This window comes from Puma concolor, chromosome E2 (assembly GCF_028749965.1).
Source record: "Puma concolor isolate L17-30 chromosome E2, mPumCon1.1.hap2, whole genome shotgun sequence".
Taxonomy (NCBI): domain Eukaryota; kingdom Metazoa; phylum Chordata; class Mammalia; order Carnivora; family Felidae; genus Puma; species Puma concolor.
This window is the reverse complement of record NC_141681.1, coordinates 52,036,256-52,054,171: the sequence shown is the minus strand read 5'-3', so window position 1 is coordinate 52,054,171 and position 17,916 is coordinate 52,036,256. Positions and strand designations below refer to the sequence as shown.

At 57.0% G+C, this 17,916-nt stretch overlaps 2 protein-coding genes across 2 annotated transcripts; both read left to right on the top strand.

Annotated features, from left to right (window-relative positions):
- The first annotated feature begins 1,079 nt into the window (after window positions 1-1,079).
- On the top strand, window positions 1,080-8,757 carry MYPOP (Myb related transcription factor, partner of profilin). Its single transcript, XM_086690155.1, has 3 exons — window positions 1,080-1,154; window positions 1,897-2,448; window positions 7,431-8,757. The coding sequence occupies exons 2-3, from the start codon at window positions 1,950-1,952 to the stop codon at window positions 8,138-8,140; spliced, it is 1,209 nt and encodes a 402-aa protein (XP_086546281.1). The 5' UTR covers window positions 1,080-1,154; window positions 1,897-1,949; the 3' UTR covers window positions 8,141-8,757.
- Window positions 8,758-12,478: 3,721 nt separating this feature from the next.
- On the top strand, window positions 12,479-15,012 carry IRF2BP1 (interferon regulatory factor 2 binding protein 1). The gene has a single exon (XM_086690154.1). The coding sequence runs from the start codon at window positions 12,863-12,865 to the stop codon at window positions 14,615-14,617; it is 1,755 nt and encodes a 584-aa protein (XP_086546280.1). The 5' UTR covers window positions 12,479-12,862; the 3' UTR covers window positions 14,618-15,012.
- The last annotated feature ends 2,904 nt before the right edge of the window (window positions 15,013-17,916 follow it).

Genomic DNA, 17,916 nt, shown 5'->3' with positions numbered 1-17,916 from the left:
TGAGCTGTCAGCACAGACCCGGACGCGGGGCTCCAGCCCACGAACCATGAGATCATGCAATGACCTGCTTAACCGACTGAGCCACCCTGGTGCTCAGATTTTTTGTCTTTTTATTCGCTGCACTTGGAACCGCGTAGGTGCTCAATAACTATTTGTTGAATAGATGAACGAAACTCTGTCTGTTGGATGACCTTGAGGGCTCCTGCAAAGATGCAAATCAAATTTCTCAGCCCGACTTGACTCCATCACCCTTTCTTCCAGCTCATCCAACCCGTGTTCTAGATTAATTGCTGCCTCCGCGCATTTGCTTGAAGCCGTACCTGCGCCAGGATCACCCTCCCTACACGCCGAACTCTCCCTCTATAAATTCTCGCTCCCCGCGCCATGACGTCACTGTGTGGACAGGGGCCCCCAGGCACCGTCGGAAGGTTGACGGGTTGCCATGGTTACTGCACCGCCTGGGGTGGAATATCCCCAGGGTGCCCCGCCCCCGTGGGTACGAGTCGGCTGGCAGATCCAGGGCAGCCCCGCGCCGGGGCAGGTACGAGTGGGCGGCAATCCGGTTTCCTTACGCCCCCACCCCGCCCACACCGTTGTCATGGAAACGCAGCGCATCCCTTTAGCGCCGTCTCCCTCCCCTTTCTCCTAGAGAAGGGGACCCCGGCACGGTAAGAGGGCTGGGTTCGGCTGGAAGACTGGCCGAAAAGCGAGGACGCAGCTTGTTCTCAGCGCTCTCTCTCCATCATTTCTCCCACTTCCTCCAAGGATTGCCACGCCTGCGCAGGGACGCAGCCCCGGGATACCAAAGCTAACTAGGAGCGAGGGGCACGCATGCGTGGACAGAGTTCCGCGCGAATGCTCTTGTGGCCTCAAGAAGCTAGGGGAACGGACGCAGCGCTAATGTTGCGCCTGCGCAGCTAAGCCCCCACGCGAGGAGGGCGGTGGAAGGCAATTCTGCGCTTGCGCCGTGGGAGGGGCGTGAAACTCTAGCGGTAAGGGCGTTGGGGGCTGACTGGCGCTAGGTGCGCCTGCGCCCTGGCTCTTGGGGCGGACGGGGGCGGGGCCCAGAGGGGGACGAGAGAGGAGGGGGGAGGGAAGAGGCCGCAGAAGCCCGAGCCTTGACCGACGGGCAGGCGGGGGCTGCGGCGGCGCCGGTGAGTGACCCGCGGCCCGACTCGGTCCCCACCCTCCACGACCCTCACTCTTCATGGAGTCCCCCATCGCCTCCGTTGTCCCCTCTTACTCCCGGACCCCTTTACCCCCAGAGATCCTCTTAATTCCTGGCAATCCCCAGAGCCCCCACAATCCCCGCAGACCCTAATCCCTAGTATTTGATAGTCCCAGCTTCTCCACTGTCCCAGGAGCCCCCAACTCCCCATTCTACCTGGACATCCCTTCTGAGGACCCCATCTCGTACCGTTCTTACAGACGTCCTATTGCCCCGGAGCCCCCAGAGCGCTCCTCTGCTCCAGATCCCCCCTTCGTGCTGCGTCTCTCCTTCAGCATCTCCTTACCCCCATGCTTCTTCGACCCCGAGACACCCCCATTCTCCCTCCATTTCGCTTTCTCCCATGCCCCCATTCTCCTCTAACTCCTGCAGACACCCCCTCTTCTTTCGCCTTTCCTCATTTCTCTCCACCCCTCCAGACCCTCCCCCAATTTCCATCAACTCCTCGGCGTGGCACTTTGCGCCGCGCGAGGCACAAGAGGAGCGCTCAGCGGGTGTCAGCTATTATTAGGCGCTCTGAATGTCCCCCGTGGCCCGTCGCCCCCGGCCACTCTCCGCCCCAACCCCTGGCCCCGGGGGCATTGGAGGCGGTGTCTGGGCGGCCGGGGTGGGGCTGGCGGCGCGCGGACGCCGAGCCCCCGCCAGCGCCGTGCGCCCTGTGCCCGCAGCGCCGGCGCCCCCCCATGCGCCAGGCGGCCGGACGGCGGCGTCGGGGGGCGCCATGGCCTCGGCGGCGGCGGGCGAAGCGGAAGAGACCACCCGGCTGCGCAAGCCGCGCTTTTCGTTTGAGGAGAACCAGATCCTGATCCGTGAGGTGCGCGCCCACTACCCACAGCTCTACGGCGCGCAGAGCCGTCGGGTGAGCGTGGCCGAGCGGCGGCGTGTGTGGGACGGCATCGCCGCCAAAATCAACGGCATCACCAGCTGGAAGCGCACTGGCCAAGAGGTGCAGAAGCGCTGGAATGACTTCAAGCGCCGCACCAAGGAGAAGCTGGCCCGCGTGCCGCACTCCACGCAGGGCGCCGGGCCTGCCGCCGAGGACGCCTTCTCCGCGGAGGAGGAGACCATTTTTGCCATCCTGGGGCCGGGAGTGGCGGCACCGGGAGCTGGTGCGGGAGCCGAGCAGCCCTCGGTGGCCGCTTCCTCACAGCCGTCAGCCGCAAGTGCGGGCACCCAACGCTACGTCTTGTCCGAGGATCGCAGGGAAGACCGACGGGCAGGTGAGTTCCTTCGGTGTCACCTTAGCCAGAGCAAGACAGTCGCGAACTCAGCTGTTTGCTCGGCACGGTTCCCCAGCTCTTTACGTGGCTTGCCCAAAGTCCCACAGCCCATGACTGTCAGCGTCATGAACGGAACCTAGAAGGCCTGGCTCCAGAGTCCACACCTGGGATTATCAGCACAGGCAGGATTTCATTAAACGTAATGTAGGGTAGTGACCAATGGAGGCTGACCGGGCTCCAGTCGTGACTTTGTCACTCAGCTGTGTCATTCTGGGTCCGTTATCGCAGGTCAGTTTCCACATCTGTAAAATGGGGATTAAAAAAAAAAAAAAAGCCCCCACCTCAAAAGCATGCTGTGAAGATTGAACGAGTTAATATGCGTGAATTGCTGAGTACAGCGCTTCCTGAATCTTCCTCGTTCGCTCTTGATAGGATTACCAATGCTGCGAGGTATGAACTATTTTGCCATTTTATGTATCAAAGCCTTGGAGAGGTTTGGTAACTTTCCCAAGGTCATGCCATGAATAGAGGAAGTGTGGAGAGCAGAGTACAAAGACATCCCACTTGGCCTTGACTCTGGCTTCGTATTTCTTCTACAGCTATTTCCCCAGCACATCCCCTGTACTGGGCAGTGTTGGGGACACTGCGGTGAGGGAGACATCTCCAGCCCTGCCCTCCTGGGCCTGAGTTTGGGAGTCCAGAGGGGGCACCTAACCCAGGCTGGAGGTCAAGGAAGGCTTCCTGGAGGAGGAGACATCAGAAAAGCAGAGTGAGAATGAAGAACTGAGGAAGTGTTGCTGGTAGAAGAAACAGCATGTAGAGTGGCTTTGAGACAAGAAAGCTTAGCCAGTTTAGGAACTGAGAAGTTTCCAAGTTAGAGGAAGGGGAAAGTAGAAAGATTGAAGAAATGTTTTGAGATGAGGTCAGAGAGGTCAGCAGAGGCCAGACAGTGAAGAATTTTATCCAGAATGCCATACGGAGTCACTGAAGGGTGTTTTGAGAAAGGGACGGAGGTGGATATGATCAAACAAGTTCAGGATCATGTGGTTCAGAGAGTTTCATTCATCCACCCAAGGTCACCCAGAAACTAAGTAGTAGAATTGGGACTCAAATGCAGGTTGTGTCCAACTCACAATGCATGCACTTAACTTAACCACTGGGCTAGATTGTCTGGCAATAACAACAACAATTAATATTGACTGAGAGTTAATGGGTATGCCAGAATTAGATCACACGCAGTTTGTAAGTGAAGGTCAGAACTTTGGACTTTATCTTCAGGGCATTTGGGAGGCGTGAAAGTGTCTTAAGCAGGGGAGAGAGAGACACGATCACGTGGGACCCCTGTTCTCCACATGAATCTCAAACCTCATTGTTTCTGTCTGTGAAACGGCCACACTGAACCAGAGCAGAGACGGCAAACATTTTTTCGAGAGTCGTACAACTGTGTTATTCCTGCATTAATTCAACAAATATTTATCGAGCACCTCTTCTGAGGGAGGCGCTGTGGCAGATGCGGGGAATACCGTGGAGAAAAAGCCACCTTCCCTTTTCTTACGGAGCCAGCATTCCAGTTATTGGAGAAAGACAGGAACAAACAACCCCAAAACAGATCACATACCAGGAGGTGATAAGAACTAAGAAGAAAAATAAAGCATGTTAAAAGGATAGGGAGTTGGGGTGCCTGGGTGGCTCGGTCCGGTTAAGCGTCCAAATCTTGATTTCCGTTCAGGTCGTGATCTCACGGTTCGCAGGTTCGGGCCCCAGGCTGGCCTCCCCGCTGACAGTGCAAAAGCCTACTTGCAAGTCTGTGTCTCCCTCATTCCCTGCCCCTCCCCCGCTAGCCCTCTCTCCCTCAAAAATAAATAAACATGAAACACACGAAAGAGGACAGTAAGTGATAGAAGGGGGTTGCTCTAGATAGTGTAGTCAAGGAGGGCTTCTCTGAGAAGGTGGAATTTGAGCAGAGACCTGAATAGAGAAATTGCGGCAAGTAGATAATCTGATAGAACAGCACTTGAGCCAGAGGAAGCAGTATATGCAAAGGCCCGGAGGCAGGAATGTGCTTAAAGCATCCTTGATTAGAACCTCACGCAAATTACCCACTGCCTAAAATTCATAAAAGACGAATAGGCTTTGATTGAAAGACTGGAATGGGGCCTGGGGCGGCCTGAGGTGTCTGTGTTGACACTAGAGGAGAGCTCAGGATAATTTATCTCTGACCTAATATTTGAAAACAAAAAAACAAACAGTAACAGCATTGAAGATGCACTGTGCCTGGGGTGATTCAGTTAATCCCTGTGATGGCCCTCAGGGAGAGGTTCTGTTATTGGGTCACTTGGTCCTTTGCCTACTTGGGCGCGCGCGCGCGCGCGCGCGCGCGCGCGCGCACACACACACACACACACACACACACACACACACCTATTTTACAGGTGGGGAAATGGAGGCCCAAAGGTTGCAAATAAATGATTTTAAATGTAGCAGTGGCCCTTCCGTGACCCCTGTGGGCACGAAGTGTGGGCCATTTTCTGTTCTATTGTTCAGTAGGCTAGAAGAACAGTATTCCAGAATGGCAACAATCCTCATACCCCTCATGAGGGGGACTTAACCACTCTTGAGCCCTCAAATGCCTCTTCTCGCATTCACCAGCACTGTGATGTCTCTCTGGGCCTCAGGTCTCTGCATCTGTAAAATGGGATGATAATGGCAGCACGGACCCCTTCCCCTCCACCCCCGCCCCCAGGAGAACGGCTGAGAGGACTCACTGAAATAACGTAGGAGGAAAGCATAGCCGCTTCGCCCAGGGCCTGGCCAGGAAAGTGTCCAACAAGTGTTAGCTCTGGTTATCATCTCTCTCCGTGCCTCCCCCACCTCCTCTGCCTGCCTGGTCCAGGGAGGCTGGACCCCCAGCATTGAAGGCTGGAGGGGATTGGCTGTTTCTGCAACAGGAGAGCAGGGAGATCAGATCTGGCCTAGGAGCAGGAAGCAGGCTTCTCTGAGGAAGGACTATCTGAACTGGCCAAGAGGCCATGCAAGGGGGATACTCTTAATAGAGGGAACCTCACACACACTCTCCCTGAGGCAAGGAAGAGGGACCGAAAGGGGTAAGTGCTAGGGCTTTGTAGCCTTAGGGGCTGGACTGTCCCCTGAGGGTGCTGGGGAGCTGTGGGAGGGTTGCAGCAAGGACCTGGGGCCTGGGGCCCCAATCCGTGCTGACTCCTTGGAAGCCACAGTTCTTTTTTCATTAAAGAAAACATTTTGTGCTGGACATTGTTCTAGGCGCTGGGTAAACAGCAGTGAACAAAACAAAGCCCTGCCTGATGGAGCTGACATCAGGAGGAGGAGACAGACAACAAACAGAGCGACCCCATGCCAGGTGGAGATAAGTGCTAATAAAAGAAATCAGGTAGGGTTAGGAGAGAGAAGAGGACAGAGACGGGAAATGCTGTCCACAGAAGGTCAAGGCAGATCTTCCCAAGGAGGCCGCATTTGAGCAGAGGAGCTGAGAGAGAGGGAGCCAGGCAGGTGTCTGGGGAAAGATCTTTCCAGGCCAAGGAACAGCAAATGCAAAGGCCCCGAGGCAGGAGCAGGCGTATTGTGTGTGTGGACCGACAAGAAGGCCAGTGTGGCTGGAGCCTAGTGAGTGAGACAGAGAAGGGAAGGGGTAGAGATGAGGTCAGGGAGGCACTGGAGCAAATTGTGCGGAGCCTCGAGAGCCTCAGGGACTTTGCTTTTAGTCTGAGACGTGAGAGCCCCAGGAAGCTTTTGAGCGGAGAAAGACAACATCTGACTTGTATTTGTTAAACACCTTTATCGAGATACAATTCCCATACTGTATCGCCACCCCTTTAAAGAGGACAGTGCGGTAGCTTTTAGCATCCTCGTGGAGTTGTGCAACCATCGCCACTATCAATCTTAGAACATTTTCGTCACCCGAAAAAGAAACCCCGCATCTCTCAGCCATCACCCCCACCTGGCCCCCCCAGCTCCGCCCAGCCCCAGGCAACCACTAATCTTTCTGTCTCTGGTAGATTTGCCTGTTTGGACATTTCCTATACCTGGATCCTCCGATGTGTGGTCCTCTGTGGGTAGCGTAACTGACACGTATATTGTTTGGACCTCTGAGACTTTGGAGGAGGCCGGCGACCCAGTCGAGGAAGCAGTTGCAAAAGTCCCAAGCGGGAAATGCGGGTGGTTGGACTGGGAGGGGCTTGTGGAGGTGGATGGAAGCGGGACGTTGAAATAGTTTGAAGGCAGAGCCAGTGACCATTGTACATGGACAGTGTCTTGGGCGAGAAACAGAGTGAACGTTGTGGCCCCCCCGCCCCACCCCCCCCCCCAGCGGCTGGAAGGATGGGGCTGTCGTTAGCAGCGATGGGGGTTGGCGGAGCCGGGAGCGGGATGTGAGAGGGTCAGGAGCTCAGCTCCAGGCAGGAGAGTGTGAGGCAATACTAGACCGTCGAGGGGCTGTGTGGCCGGTACACAAATGGAGCAGAGGTTTCAGGCAGGGCCCGGAAATCTGAAAGCCTCTGTATGCAGACTCTGTCCAAGTTCATGAGCGTGAATGAAGTCTCAGGTGACAGGAGACGTGTGCGGAAACCCAACAGGCTTGGGGTTGAGGGTTGAACTGGTACAGACCACAGCTGAGGGAGAAATCCCACCACCCGGCCAGAGAGAGCCCGAGGAGGCGTGTGGTGGGGGGAGCGTCCAGATAGTTGGAGGAGCCTTCTAGAATGTTGGTTCTGCCTGGCTCCAGCAGGGGACCTCCAGGACCCTGTTTCCACCAAGGCTGGCATCAGCCACCAGGTGGTCATTCGCTATATTGTTTTTCTCCCCTGTGTTCTCCTCCAAGGCACGATCCGACTTGGGTTTTGAAAAGATGGCTCTGGGGCCAGGGTGAGTGGGAGGTGGAAAGGGGAAATCGAGACACATGGTGGGGGGAGGGGGGTCACGTCACCTTACCTACATCTCTCTCTCCACAGATACACCAGCCCACAGCAAGGGGGGCTCCAGCAGCCCCGAGCAGTGGGCCCGGCCCTCCTGCAGCCCCCAGGAAGGGGGCTGCCCGCCACCCAAGGAGCGTGAGTCCCCGCCCCCTCCGGCCCTGCAGACCGTGCAGCTGCCGCGCCTGGCCTTGTCTCCTCCGCCCCCGGCCCCTCCACCGCCACCACCCCAGCCGCCTCAGCAGGTCCACGTGGCACCCTCGTCCCCCAGCCCACCACCTCCTCCACTGCCACCACCCACGCCCTCGGCCCCGGACCCCTCCCTGGACTTCCTGCGGGCCCAGCAGGAGACGGCCAACGCCATCCGGGAGCTGGCTGGCACCCTTCAGCAGGGACTGGCCAAACTGAGCGAGGCCCTCAGCGCCCTACTGCCCCTTCTGCCCGGAACCGCCGTCGACAGGCTGCCCCCGCCTCTGCCCCCACCCCCGCCCCCGCCCCCACCCCCCAGGCCCCTCTTGCCCCCGCCTACCCCGAAAGCGGAGATCACCCCAGAGCCCGTGTCCGTGGTGGCTGCTGTGGTGGACGGAGCGGTGGTAGCAGCCAGGGGGGTGATCATCGCCCCTAGGAGCGAGGAGGCGGGGGCCCCCCGGCCTCCCCCGGCTCCCCTTCCTCCCCACGACTCACCCCCACACAAGAGGAGGAAAGGTTTCCCTACACGGAAGAGGCGGGGGCGTTGGAAATCTCCCTGAAATCTGCTGTTGGGTTCGAGCTCCTTCTGCCTGTACCTCCTCCCCACCCCCACCCCCAGCTTAGCCCAGTGGAGGAGGGCGACGCACCTTCCCCATCTCGGCTGCACCCTGGCTCCCTGCTGCGGGGGGGCGCGAGCACCCCACTCCCTATACTAGTTAGTGCCTGATTCTCAGGGGGGCTTGTTGATGGGTCCCCCACCCCTTTCTCCAGTACAGCGCTGTCTGCCTGGCTGCTTCCCTGAACCCTAACTTCTAAGCCATCAATTTTACGTTATTTATTATTGCCCTTTGTGGGTTGCGGAGAGAACCTCTCGGGTCTGCACATGCGTCCCCCTTCCCTAACAGCTCCTGGTCTTGACTTGAAGAGAATTGACCCGTAGGGGCCTCCTCACCTCCCCAATCCAGACTTTGGAGGGGGTGGGAGTCGCAAGACAAATCAGAATATGGATGACAAAGGATATAGCAGTCTGTACCCTAGGGAGAGGGGGGCAGAGTTCTCACTGGGGAGATACAGGTTGGGCCCTCTGCCTCCCATTGCTGTCTCTGACTTCCAGGGCTCAACCCCCTCATTTCTCCCCAGTGGTGACAAGATACGAATAAACTTATTTTTAATACAATTACTTTGGGCTCTGAGACAGGCCTGGGGTTTCAGCACCTACACCTGTCCCCCTCACCACCCTCCCTCCCCCGACCCTGCCTCCATGGACCAGTGGCATCCCTTTGAAGTTGGGAGGCTGGTGATTTTCCAGCTTTTTTCTTTCTTTCTTTCTTTCTTTCTTTCTTTCTTTCTTTCTTTCTTTCTTTCTTTCTTTCTTTCTTTCTCTTTCTTTCTTTCTCTTTCTTTCTTTCTTTCTCTTTCTTTCTTTCTTTTTCTTTCTTTCTTTCTTTCTTTCTTTCTTTCTTTTTTCTTCCTCTTTTCTTTCTTTCTTTCTTTCTTTCTTTCTTTCTTTCTTTCTTTCTTTCTTTCTTTCTTTCTTTTCTTTTTCTTTCTTTCTTTCTTCCCTTCCTTCCTTCCTTAAAGCCATCAGATCCTGTGTTCAAATCTTATTCCAACGTATTCATCCTTCCCATACCAGCCTAAGTGTCCTCTCCTCCAGGAGAGCTTTCTGGATTTCCTCCTCCAGGCTAGGATGGGTCTGCTCAGATTATCTTCCAGTGTCCTCTGTTCTCTAAATGAATACATGCCTTTATCTGTTTAAAGCTGCCCCCCCCCCCACACACACACCCCCACCCCCTTTTCATGAAGGCAGGAGCTGGTTTTCTTTTTTACTCCCAAACCTGCTGGAAAGCAAAGTAGCCAATAACCACCACCCTGAAATCAGTCACACCTGGCTCCGTCCCTGGTGCTGCCCTGGCCAGCTGTGTGGGTCTCCCTTTTCCTCGTCTGTAAAATGGGCATAAAAATGTAGGCGTCTACATCTACGTTCTATGTTCATCCTTCAGGTCTCAGCTCAAATATTGCTGCCTCAGGAAAGTCTTTTCTGGCACTCCCTCTCCCCTAGCAGTCGGGGGGTGGGGGGGGGGGGTAGGGAGGTGGGGAGAATGCAGTTAAATAATCATTTGAGTAAATTTAAGTTGAATGTCTGCCTCCATCACCAGGATGAGCCTTGTCAGGGCAAGGCCTGAACGTATCTCAGTCACTGCTGTGTCCTCAGCCTTGCCCAACACAGAAGAGGGTTGCATCTTTGAATTAATGAGCAGCTTAAAAAACAGTTTCCATTTATGTATGCTGTTCCTTTTCTGGGCCAGGCACCATGCTAAACGTTTATATGCGTGTTTTCATTTTAACTTGGAGCTATCCAATGAAGAGCAACTTCTACAGCGTCTCTGTCCTGAGAAGTGTAGGGACTTGCCCTAAACTTGCCAGGGGACAATCCCAATTCAGCCCACCTGAAGCCGAACTCTGGCCAGAACTCTTGACCCCCCCAGGAGTGTTTACTGAAGAATGGCTTAAACGCAAGTTTAGGTGATCCCTGAATGGCCTCTTTAGTGGTTCCATACATAGTGTTAACTTACTTGATTAAAATGTAGCTAGTTCATAAAAAAAAAAAAGTAGGACTGTGCCCATAATACAGACATACCTCGTTTTATTGCGCTTCGCAGATACTGCTTTTTTTTTTTTTGCGTTTATTTATTTGTTTTGAGAGAGAGAAAAGGAGGGAGAACACAAGCAGGGAGGAGCAGATAGAAAATCCCAAGCAGGCTCCACACTGTCCACGAAAAGCCTGATGGAGGGCTCAGACTCACCAACCATGAGGTCATGACCTGAGCTGAAATCAAGTGGGACGCTTAGCTGACTGAGCCCCCCCCCCCCCCCCCCCGGCGCCCCAGATACTGCATTTTTTTAGAAGTTGAAGGTTTGTGGCAACCCCGCCACAAGCAAGTGTATCAGTATCCCTTTCCCAACAGCCGCTCACTTGTATCTGTGTCACATTTTGGTAATTCTTTGACTATTTCAAATTTTCTCATTATTATGACATTTGTTATGGTGCTGTGTGATCAGGGACAAAATCTGAAAGCTCAGACGATGGTGACCATCTTTTTTGGCAATAAAGTATTTTTTAGAAGTTTTTTTTTTTTTTTTTTAACGTTTATTTTTGAGAGAGTTAGAGCGTGAGCAGGGGAGGGGCAGAGATAGAGGGAGAGAAAGAATCCGAAGCAGGCTCTAAGCTGGCTCGAGCTCACCAACTGTGAGATCGTGACCCGAGTGGAAGTGGGACACTTAACCGACGGAGCCACCTAGACGCCCCAGCAATAAATGTATTTTTAAATTAAGGTATGTACCTTGTTTCTTTGGACATAATGCTGTTGCACACTTAATATGTTACAGCCTAAACTTAACTTTGAGATGCACAGGAAAAACCGGAACGTTTGTTTGCCTTGCTCTATCGTGCTACTTGCTTCATTGCCAAGGTTTGTTGTATCGTGGTAGTCTGGAGGGAGAATGCAATATTTCTGAGGTATGCCTGTATTGCTTAGGAGGAGGCAAAAGTAGATGGCCTTTTTTCCCATGGGAGTCCATATAAAGAAAAGAATACAGGTGGTGAGTGAAATTGCAAAGCTGAGGCTGATGTTTGGAGAACAAAATCACAGCGGCTGTGATTGCAGCGGGCTGGGGGAGAGGAAGCAGACAGTCCGATTAGTTTGAAAACCAGTAACGAATGCAACTCTGGCAAGTCACGTAAATACTTTTGAGCGCTTATCACGGACCCAGGCTTAGCAACAGAAAGAGGGTGATGGGGGGTTAGGACCCGAAGACTTGCCTCTCCTCCCCTCCCTACTCTTCCAGTCTGGCTCCCACTGTTCCAGATGTTGAGAAGAAAAACCTGGGCGGGGGAGTCCCCAAAGCCCGGTTGGGCCGATCAGGGAATGAGCGCTCAAGGCTGGAGAAAGGTGGTTTCCCCGGAAACTAACCCCACAACTCTTAACTCGCCATCTCTGGCCTCCGTCCCTTCCCCCAAATTAGGGAGCAGTAGAGGGTGAGGATTTCCTCAACCCACCCAGTGCTCCGAAAAAACGTAAAGCCACCCCAAAATTGAGCCGGGGGTGGAAGACAGCGGGAATCGGGAAGGCCTGCCCCCACCTCCCATTCAGCGGAAGTGCGTCGTTTGTCCTCGCTGCAGAGCATTTTGGGAATTGTAGTGAGTGGTTGATGGGGCTAGCAGGGAGAGATACAGTGTAACCCTTTGTAGACCAGAGCGCGCCGGCAAAACTGGAAGAGAGTTCGAGGGCGCTCGACCACTCTCTTTAATGGATGAGGCAACTGAGGCAGAGGCCTTGACCGAGAGGCCTTCGTTCTTCCCCTTTCTCCCGCTGTTGCCAGCCCCATTCCGAGAATGGTATACAAGAGTTGAGGAAAACGAACTGCCATGCAGAACCCTCCCTCCCCCAGTTGCCAGCTTCCCGTCCCCCTACCCCGAAACCGTCCAATCAGAGCCCCTCCGCCCCGCCCCAGGAGATGCTGCCTTCCTAATCAGTCATTGGCCCACCTCTGATGGGCGGGGAACTGAGCCTCAGAAAGAGCAAGACTTTTGCCTAAAGCTGCACAGCAAGTCGGAACTGAAATTATGCGCGCGGAACCCTGTCCACTTCCTACCATTTCTGAACCCGTGGCAGCTCTGGCCATTCATATCTCCTTTCCGCCCCCAAACCCTGTGCCGGAGCTCCGCGAAGCGCGCCGAACTCCCTGCCCCGCCGTGATGAGTGGTCGGGTTTGCGCGTCGGAGAGGCGGCGAGCCCACTCCCTCTGCCGCCGGCTGTCCCCTTTAAGAATCAGCCCCGGCAGGACTACGTTTCCCAGAAGGCTTTGCCGGCGCGTTATGTAACTTTCCCTGCGAAGCGGCCTCTGGGGCAGAAGGAGGTGGAGGCGGCGACGGCCGTTGCAACGGCGGCGGCGTCGGCGGCGGGAGCGGCGGGAGCCCGAGGCGGCGGCGCCCGCGGCCCATCGCGGGGCCCAAGCTGTGCGCCTCGGCCGGGAGCCCGGACCGGGCGGGGGCGCCGACGTGCCTCTAACAAGCTTTTCAAGGAGGCGGGAGTGAGGAAAAAGGCTTAGGGCCCAGGGGGCGGGGAAGGGGGGCCGGGCCTGGATCGGCGGGGAGGCCGAGCCGGAGGCCTGACTGTGGCTCGCGCGGTCCGGGGGACACGAATCAAACGTCGGCGGCGCGGATCGTACGTCGGCGGCGGGTGGAACGCCAGGGCTCGGCGGCGCGCGCGCGGGGGGTCATGGCGTCGGTGCAGGCGTCCCGCCGCCAGTGGTGCTACCTGTGCGACCTGCCCAAGATGCCGTGGGCCATGGTGTGGGACTTCAGCGAGGCTGTGTGTCGCGGCTGCGTGAACTTCGAGGGTGCGGATCGCATCGAGCTGCTCATCGACGCTGCCCGCCAACTCAAACGCAGCCACGTGCTCCCCGAGGGCCGCTCTCCCGGGCCCCCCGCCCTCAAGCACCCGACCACTAAGGACCTGGCTGCGGCCGCTGCACAGGGGCCTCAGTTACCGCCTCCGCAGGCCCAGCCCCAGCCGTCAGGAGCAGGCGGCGGCATCTCTGGCCAGGACCGCTATGACAGGGCCACCTCGTCGGGCCGCCTCCCCCTACCCTCGCCCGCCCTGGAGTACACCCTGGGGTCCCGCTTGGCTAATGGGCTGGGCCGCGAGGAGGCCGTGGCGGAGGGGGCGCGAAGGGCCTTGCTTGGCTCTATGCCCAGCTTGGTGCCCCCCGGGCTGCTGGCAGCTGCGGTGTCTGGCCTGGGAAGCCGAGGCCTGACGCTGGCACCCGGCTTGAGTCCTGCCCGTCCAGCTTTTGGCTCCGATTTCGAGAAGGAGAAGCAGCAGAGGAATGCGGACTGTCTGGCAGAACTGAACGAGGCCATGCGTGGCCGGGCAGAGGAGTGGCACGGGCGCCCCAAAGCGGTGCGGGAACAGCTGCTGGCGCTGTCAGCCTGTGCCCCCTTCAACGTCCGCTTCAAGAAGGATCACGGGCTGGTGGGGCGGGTGTTCGCTTTTGATGCCACTGCCCGCCCGCCCGGCTACGAGTTCGAGCTGAAGCTTTTTACCGAATACCCCTGTGGTTCTGGCAACGTGTATGCGGGAGTCCTGGCCGTGGCGCGCCAGATGTTTCACGATGCTCTGCGGGAGCCGGGCAAGGCTCTAGCCTCCTCAGGCTTCAAGTACCTCGAATATGAACGGAGGCACGGCTCCGGGGAATGGCGCCAGCTGGGGGAGCTGCTGACCGACGGTGTCCGCAGCTTCCGAGAGCCAGCTCCTGCCGAGGCCCTGCCCCAGCAGTACCCAGAGGCAGCCCCTGCAGCTCTATGTGGCCCACCGCCGCGAGCCCCGTCCCGGAACCTGGCGCCCACGCCACGCCGTCGCAAGGCATCCCCTGAGCCCGAGGGTGAGGCGGCTGGGAAGATGACCACCGAGGAGCAGCAGCAGCGGCACTGGGTAGCACCCGGTGGCCCGTTCTCCGCCGACACCCCTGGTGTGCCCTCACCCATCGCCGCCCTGAAGAATGTGGCCGAGGCCCTGGGCCACTCCCCCAAGGACCCTGGCGGGGGCGGGGGCCCCGTGCGCGCTGGGGGCGCCAGCCCCGCAGCTTCCTCCGCAGCCCAGCCTGCGACCCAGCATCGTCTAGTGGCCCGCAATGGTGAAGCCGAAGTCAGCCCCACAGCTGGGGCAGAAGCGGTCAGCGGGGGTGGTAGCGGCACGGGGGCGACCCCCGGGGCACCCCTGTGCTGTACCCTGTGCCGGGAGCGGCTGGAAGACACCCACTTCGTCCAGTGCCCCTCAGTGCCCGGACACAAGTTCTGCTTTCCCTGCTCAAGGGAGTTCATCAAGGCACAGGGCCCTGCTGGGGAGGTGTACTGCCCCAGTGGGGACAAGTGTCCCCTGGTGGGCTCCTCTGTCCCCTGGGCCTTCATGCAGGGCGAGATCGCCACTATCCTTGCTGGAGACATCAAGGTTAAGAAAGAACGGGACCCCTAGGCCACCACTGCCACCAGTCTACTGCGTCCTACCCCCTTGCCACCCACCGCTGCTGCGGATAAATTATTCCGTCCCCGACCCAACCCAGTGCTACCCCCGCCTGTGTACATACCCCTTCCTCATCCTGGATGGTTCCCTGGGGTAGATGCATTGAGGGTGGGGGGAGAAAGCTTGTGGCTTCTGCCCAAGGGGGTGTTTGGGGTCCCTTGGCCCCTCCAGTTTCCCTCTCCCCTCCTTGGCTTGGCTTTGCTGCTGCTTATAGTCGGGGGAGAGGTGCCCCCCTCCTCCTCGAGAAGGGGCCTCCTGAAATCTCGCTCTTTATAAACAAAGCAAAAGCATTTTATTGCCCCCCCCTCCCGCCCCCTTTTCCTCCTTCAATAAACCGAAAGATGGTTTTGTTTTTTTTTTTTTTCCTTCTTGGTCCCTTAGTTGTGTGAGACGCTGCGCCCCCTTTGGGACCGAACTGATCCTGCAGGGAAAGGACGATGCGTGGTAGCCTCCAGGTGGCGCCCTCCACTCAGGCGGGCCCCCTGGCGCTTTTCAGAAGTGCTGGCCACTGGTCAAGCGTTCTAGCCATCTGCCCGTTTTCCAGATGACAGAACTGAGGCTTAGAGAGCACGGGAAGCTCCTTGCATGGGAACCAGAGCCATGCTCGGGAATTCGGTTTCTCTTCTGGTCCCGCCCCTGTATCTACCCAAGGTGTGGGGGACTAGCGCCCGCGAGGGGGGGGGGGGGGGGGAAAGGAGAGAGGCATTAGGAGGCTTCCTAGAAGGGATGGGCAGTGAGTTCTTGCTCAGCAGGCAGAGAATTACGTTACATTGCTTAGAGGGACTGCCCTAGGAAAGAGGAAAATTACCTCCATGGGGTAATTTGGATCCTTGGAAACAAGGTGACTGCATCCCACCTCTGGTGGTGCCCTGAGCTGCGTTGCTCGCACCCATCTTGGGAGACCAGCCTCAACGGTGGCCATCCTAGGACACCGTGACTGGCAGGGTGAAAGGCACTCCCCCCCGCGGCAGCCTCTGATGTGCGCGGCCTTGTCCCGCACCTGTCCCGACGGGCTGATCATTAACCAGGACTTCCTGCTCTCTGGCGTCAAGGGGCGGGGCCTGAGCAGGCTGCGGCAAAGCAAGGGTTAAGGGGAGGGGGCTGCCCCAAGAGCCCAGCCTAGACCCCCGGTGTCTCTGCGACCCTGAAGTGGAGACTGCGGGAAGGGGGAATGCGGAGCGCCAAGGCCAGTGGATGGACAGAAAGATGGGGGGGGGGGGGGGGGCGGGGAGATTGTAGTGTGTCCTTTGACCGCACAGCACTGTCCTACAGCCCTGAAACCCCAGGTTGCCCCGGATCTCAGGAACACGGGTGTTCCACCGCCGAAATCTGGAAGACCTTAAAGTCTGGACCCATCTGCTTGGTTATCCACGTGTCCGACGCACACATCTTGCAGAGTCACATGGCCCAAATCCCAAACATTAAGGACGCTGGGACTTTGTCCTCCGCATCTGAGGACGCTCAACTCTTAAACCGCCAGCTCTTGGGCTGAGGGGTCCCCTCCCCTCCCCCAGCCATCAGGTCTCAGGTGTTCTGTCACCCCCGGTACTGCCAGCCTGGGCCCTGGGCAGGGCTGGGAAAACCACCCCTGATTAAATATACAGGCGATAAGCCTGGGGCAAGGGAGACGCTGGATGGAGCTCCAGGCCTGGGCACCCATCCCTGGCAATCTTGTGGCCTCCCCTGCCCCAGCTCTGTAGACCCAAGCACTGGGTGGTTCCCCCTCCCCCATCCCCAGGGCGAGAGGCCTCCAGATGCCAGGGTCCCCAGTGAGGGCTAAAGAGCTATGGAGGACGCCTGGTCCTTTAAGAACAGCTGGTAGGGGGGTGGGCAGGGGAGTCACCCCCAGCCTGGCTGGTGTGTGTATTCTAGATAGAGGTTGAGTTAACCATTAACGGAGCAGACGGCCTGACCTGTGTGGGTGTGGGGGGCTGAATCAGTCCCCCTTCCCCCAGTGCCAGGGTGGGGCCAGAGTGGAGGGATTCTGGATGTATTGGGGGGATCCGTGAGTAGGTGAAGAGACTTCCAGAAAGGAGACACAGACCCAGGGAAAGATGGGAGACAACAGAGGTGGAAAGGTATAGAAAAACCAGCTCACTGGAAGAGGACAGACCCAGAGGGGGACAAGAGAGCTCAAAGACCCTCTTGAGATGGAGGAAACGAGGTAAAAACAGAGGGACAGACAGACGTTCAGAAGAGAGATATACCCAGATAGGTGCAGAGAGCCTGAGATACACAGATGAGACACCAAGAATAGAGACCTAGAAGGAGGGAGAGAGCATTTGAAAGCAGGAGAAAGGGGAGACTGTGGAATCAAGGAAAGGTTCCAGTTTAAATTATTTTTTTTTTCCAACGTTTATTTATTTTTTGGGACAGAGAGAGACAGAGCATGAACGGGCGAGGGGCAGAGAGAGAGGGAGACACAGAATCGGAAACAGGCTCCAGGCTCTGAGCCATCAGCCCAGAGCCCGACGCGGGGCTCGAACTCACGGACCGCGAGATCGTGACCTGGCTGAAGTCGGACGCTTAACCGACTGCGCCACCCAGGCGCCCCGGAAAGGTTCCAGTTTAAACTAGAGAGTTAAGACATCTTGAAACGCAAATTCTGTGAAGACAGATCGCTTCTCGGCCTTCTGGCTAAGATCAAGTGAAGTTCTACGAGGCAGAGGGAGAGAACGGAGATCTGTGAAGACGAGCGAGGCTGGGTCTGTCTCGATCAGTTGGTCCCCACGACAAGGCCTGGCTCACTCCTACTCATCCCTCAGGTCTCTGCTCAGCTACCACCTCCTCCAGGAAGCCCTCCTTGGCCCCCCAGCTGTGTCAAGTGCCATTTCTGGGCTCTCCCAGACCCTGCACTCCCCTATCCCGGCCCTGCACATTCTGGATCGTCATTGGGAAATCGACTGTCGGCCCCCTGAGGGCAGGGTTGAAGCCGTCTCAGTCACCACTATGAACCCAGCATTGCCTAGCACAGGGCTAGTTTAAAGGACGGATAGGGAACAGCAGGGAACAGAATGCAGCCCCTACTCTCATGGAGCTGACGTTCATGTAAGAGGTACAGACAGACCCATAAAATGTGACAGCCATGGAGCAGTGAGTCCTAAGAAGAAAAAAGAAACCAGGGGAAGGGGATAGAGAGTGATGGAGGTTGCTGCCATAAAGGAGGAGGTAGAGAAGGGCTCACTGAGGAGATGACACTAAATTGAAGGAAGCGAGGGAGCAAGCCGGGGGAAATCTAGGGGGATAGCACA